The following is a 5,000-nucleotide window of genomic DNA, read 5'->3' as shown; positions in this document are numbered from 1 at the left end:
TATCATCCTTAAACATCTAGCAGGGATGGGGCCCTGGTGGCTTGGTGGGGAAGGCACTGACCATAAAATGCTACTGTTTAATGTCTGCCAGAGGACCTTTGTTACATGCCATTCTCTCCCCTCATTACCAATCATCATATAAAAATCAGGATTGTGACTCTTTGACTAAAGAGGATAAATGATTGTCGACACAGTGGAAAGTGGGGTTGTACAAACATTAATAGGCTAGAATGTCAAGACTACTTGAATCTCCCAACAATGTCAACCATATGCTTGGGAAAGTGGACATGGCTTGGTTTTACAAAAAAAACAAACAGTTGAAAACAACTCTTTGAATATGCCTTCATTCAGCTTTCTGATGAAATTTAACATTACAGCACAAAGAATCTTAAATTTCAATTGAAAATTGTCTACGTAACAATAGCAGTACCTCAGGGTGTATACTGTCTCTGAAATTGACATCACTGTCAAGACTCTCTCGTAGCCCTCCACTAAACATTGCCTCGAAATAACGGCTACACGCTGCCAAGACAGCCCTGCCAAAAAACAAACACAGTATTTTGTCAGTGACAAAATGTCAAGTTTACAAGTCCAGACGCCATAAAGATATATGAGTGAAATGCACAAATGTTACCTGTGGCATGGGAAGGAGCGGTCCCCGGCCCACAGAGTGACATCAGTGAACATGCATTGTTTCCTCATTGTGTTCAGGTGGGTCAGGACACTGTCAGGATGCGAAGGCTTGTGGAACAGTGAGATGTTCATAGAGCCTGTGCTGGTGCGGGATTTACGATTCTCATGAACAGTCACAGACATGGCAGCTTCGTTTGGCACCTCCGGGGAGTCACTTGGAACAATCTTCCCAATTATTCAATGAAAACATTGACAGATTATTAAACCTGGAAATTTCTTTCATGAAAAACCACAGACAGTTGAAACAGACTGTTTTTATCATCTTTGTTTCACAAATGTCTCAAAACCTACTGGTAAATTTAATGATACGTGTAATTCCCACTCCAGGCATAACAAAGCCATTCATTCAGGACCAATGACAGGCAATGGTATGTTAAAATTACAACCCTCTCTGTTCAAAGGTGTAAAAAATTCAATGTAATAATGTACTGTACGATAAAAAAAAGTATGATAAAAGATTTCTCTCATAATACTTCAGGTTAGACCATATTCTGTAATGATCTGTCCTCAGATTCTATGACCTAATAAGAATTTTTAGATGTATTGCTGCTATTTACATGTATTAATCTTTTATTCCGTCTTTCATTTTGATAGAGGAATATGAGGCCATAACTGTGATATATTTCTAATGTATGACTTTGTATGAATTATTTAATGTTCATTTGAACAGGGACATGTACAGTATTTATAGCCAAAGCCAATTTGCAATGCCCAAATGAAACATCCTGAACTGATTCTGCTGCTCTTGAAGAGACTGAGTGTTTTCCAGCTGATGAGAGTGATTTAATGGACATGGAAAAATTCAAAAATGTCTGCGCAGTGACATACTAATTGCTGGTCAGTCTCAATTATTACATGATGTCTGACAGCGATCCATTTGGCCGGATTGTTATATTGCATCGTGTAAGGTCTGACTGGCACTACTACTTAAATCATAAAGAAACACAATACATTTGTATTACTACAATCATACCCATATTACTTATAAATATTTTAGCAACAATAGACATTACAGAATTAACAATGTTGTTTTATTTTAAAGAAAAAAGTCACAAATTGAAGTCATACTTAAGAAAAAGTCATCTTCATGACCTTTTTGAAGGGAGGCTGCAGCACCTCCTAAAACTAGATACTGTAAAAAACATCCATTGATAACAAAAAGTCAAACTGTGTTTGAATAGTGTTAAACTCTAGTGGTTTCCCCTTCTTACTGGGATAGAGGCGAAGACGAGAATTTGCTTCGTTTTTCATCCCTGTATTGTCATATGCATTACTCCATTATTCGTTCCCTTGTGATGCTGACTCTAACACAAAAATAAAAAAGTGTTTTGTTTTTCTATCAGTCGCTGAGTCTGACTTTTTTTTAGCCTGTTTTTTGTAAGAGTGCATTACAATAACAAGGTAAAACAGAGCTTGCAAGAAATATGCTTTGATAGCATTACAATTTGAAATTACAAATATGGTAAACCATAAATATATAGTTTTATTAGCTGGTGCACTTTGCTAAAAAAAAAATTCCAACTGACAACATTCGATTGGTGGTTAACTGATGATAAGCTGCAATTTGGGGGCACCAAATCCTCATCTTTCCTAGGGCACCAAAATGTCTAGAGCCAGCCCTGCTCTGACAGCGCTGTCAGCAGCCCAGCAGTAGAAACAATCCAGGTTGCAACGTAACTATGAGCATAATGGACACATTTCCCTTCTCTGATTGTATGGAAATCTGATGCTTTCACATCACAGACTGGATTCTCTACAAACACACATAGCTGACTCATATGAATGAGTCCAACAGGTTGAATGCACATTGGTAGATCCACCTTATGCAATGTCTTGTTTATGAAATGGCTGTATCCTCACAGCGCTGCATTTTGATAAACTTCATTAATCTTGTCATGGGTCACTTCTCACTCCCTCCTTGTCTCATTAGTGGAGTGGGGAGCAGCGCGGGCCTCATGGGTAAAGTAACAAACACATTTAATTGTAACCGTGTGAGTAATGTAATTGAAATTCAAATCATTCCAAAATTATCATGCCCTGCTAAAGGAATAGTCTGCTGCTTCTTGCACATAAGCATTTAATATCCAGGAATTCAAATCATAAACTCCTTCCAATGACTACCTAAGTAACAAATTAGCCAATTAGTTCTGAATTTTTTTGCCAAGTTTGGCCTTGGAGTTTAAGTTAATCATTTTTGCAATTCTTTCAGGCTAATTTGCAATAAGTATTAACGTCAGGTCAATTTTATTTATACAGTGCCAATTCACAACAAAAGTTATCTTATGACACTTTTTAATTTACAGCAGGTATAGACAGTGTTTCCGCCAGGATTTTTTTAAAGAGTGGCGGCGAGGGTGGGCTGATCGACGGGGGGGGAGGGGTGCGCGCGACCGGATCGTCGACTAGTCGCTGATGACATCATTCATATTTTTCCCATCATAACTAAAATCCGAGGAGGAGGGAAATGCTCTGCAACAATCTGTTTCACTGACTGACAGCTCATGCACAGAAATGAGTCCACAGTACAGCAGCTTTATAAACAACAAGCTGTAAATCAGTTTGTTTTTTTGTAACATATAGCCTACAGGTGCAAAAGAAAATACTGTAGCTACTGTTCATTAAACAATTAGGGAGGAAAACGACACACAGGCCTCGTCACCATCACAGTCCTGCTCAGTCACAGTTTCACTCACAGTTTTAGTTTTTCCTGGTTGGTTGCTGCTGTTGTTGTTGTGCGCGACGTAAAGCTGTCGATATGAGCGGAGTTTTTTTTTTGTTTTTTTTAATTGCCGGCAGCCCTGACACACTGCCCGCGGAAGCGGCAGTTTCTCCTGCTCTCTCTCTCCGCGCCGGTCAAACATCAACCCGTCTGTATCTGCTCGGTTTTCCAAACACAGGTCTGTCTCTAGCGCATACCTGTCAAGTTTCGGATTTGAAAATAAGGGAAATTTTCCGGCGCCCGCCACGAGCAGTCTCACCACCCCAACCAAATTCCAGTATCCCTTACATTTTAAGACAGATGTACAAGAAAGCTAAAATCACCACTTGTCAACCACTTAGGCCTACCTTTGTTGACATTGACATAATGTGAACATTCATTATAGCCAAAATGAAAACACAAAAGGGTATATATGAAAAGCATTTATTCAATTTCTTATTTGCACATTTTCTGTTCAACATTGCTTGTCTTTACATTTTATTTTCATTCCATACATTCTTTTCATTTCATATTGCTTTTCTTTCACAGTTTATCTTTTCAGTTTTCACTTTTCTTACTCTTTTAGAGACTTGTTGTACAAGTTTGTTGCAGATTTAGCATGTCGGCTACACACATGTCGGCTACACACTTGTTGAAGTCATCGTGGAAGGAGAAAGGAATGTTATTTTTGGCGCACAGCATTGCCATTTTGACCTCCGCACGTGTGACCTGGTCTGCCTCGTTGGTATTTTTCGTCACGAACGCTGACATGGACTGGGCACTTTTTTGTGCCTCCAGCCCGCGCTTGTGCTTTGCAGATTTTTCGTGCTGTCCTACATCATTCCTCCCCCCGTGCGAGATGCTGAAGTCAGAGTTGCAAATCCTGCAGAACGCATGACTGTCCCCCACCCTGCTCCTCTTCAAAAAAGTGAAGTCACTGTCCCACCGGTCACGGTAATTACACAGCGGCTTTGGTTTTTTGGCAGGAGGACCTGGAGGAGGCGCGCCCGCTCTGTCCCGTCCATCGTCCATCTTCCTTCTCTTTTTTTCTCGCGTTGTCACCATCATCTGACGCTAACCTCGCGACAACTGCCACCTACACCTAGGCTACTGCAGTTATCGCGAGGCTAGTGACAGAGCTCAGGGCAGGGGATGTTTTTTTTTTTTTTTTTACTCCGCCCGGGCCCGGTATTATTATTTTTTTGTAACGCAGGTTAAAATACGGGATATTTACGGGAACATACTAATACGGGAGGACGGCGGGAAAGAAGGGTAAAATACGGGACTTTCCCGGCCAAAACGGGATACTTGACAGGTATGCTCTAGCGCTGTATGTAGCCTATGGATGTGTCTTGTGTGCAGACGCAACTGACAAATACTTATAGACGGACAAGCAAACTTAATCATCATTTATTTTATTTTGAAAATTGACCGGATTCTCTCGCCTTTTCTGTGCCCGACTTCCTGTCTGGTACGCGCTCGTTCTATCCAGCTTGACTGCGCTCGTATTTTTTTCATTCAGCGCACTCAGCTGTTGTTTCAAGCCGCTACTCTTGTAGCCTACTGTTACATGATCAGCGACTAGTCGACGTCAAGCTCAAAACGTCAT

At 40.6% G+C, this 5,000-nt stretch overlaps 1 protein-coding gene across 1 annotated transcript in view; it reads right to left on the bottom strand.

The window, feature by feature from the left end:
* Window positions 1-849, bottom strand: part of enc2 (ectodermal-neural cortex 2) — a 39,222-nt gene extending 38,373 nt beyond the window's left edge. The window contains exons 1-2 of the mRNA XM_073471958.1: window positions 635-849; window positions 431-536 (exon numbers count right to left, since the gene is read on the bottom strand). Of these exons, the coding sequence (XP_073328059.1) occupies window positions 431-536; window positions 635-816 (288 nt within the window). The 5' untranslated portion in view covers window positions 817-849. The remainder of the gene's footprint in view (window positions 1-430; window positions 537-634) is intronic.
* Window positions 850-5,000: the final 4,151 nt, after the last annotated feature.

This window comes from Pagrus major, chromosome 8 (assembly GCF_040436345.1).
Source record: "Pagrus major chromosome 8, Pma_NU_1.0".
Taxonomy (NCBI): domain Eukaryota; kingdom Metazoa; phylum Chordata; class Actinopteri; order Spariformes; family Sparidae; genus Pagrus; species Pagrus major.
This window is presented reverse-complemented; position numbering and strand designations above follow the sequence as displayed.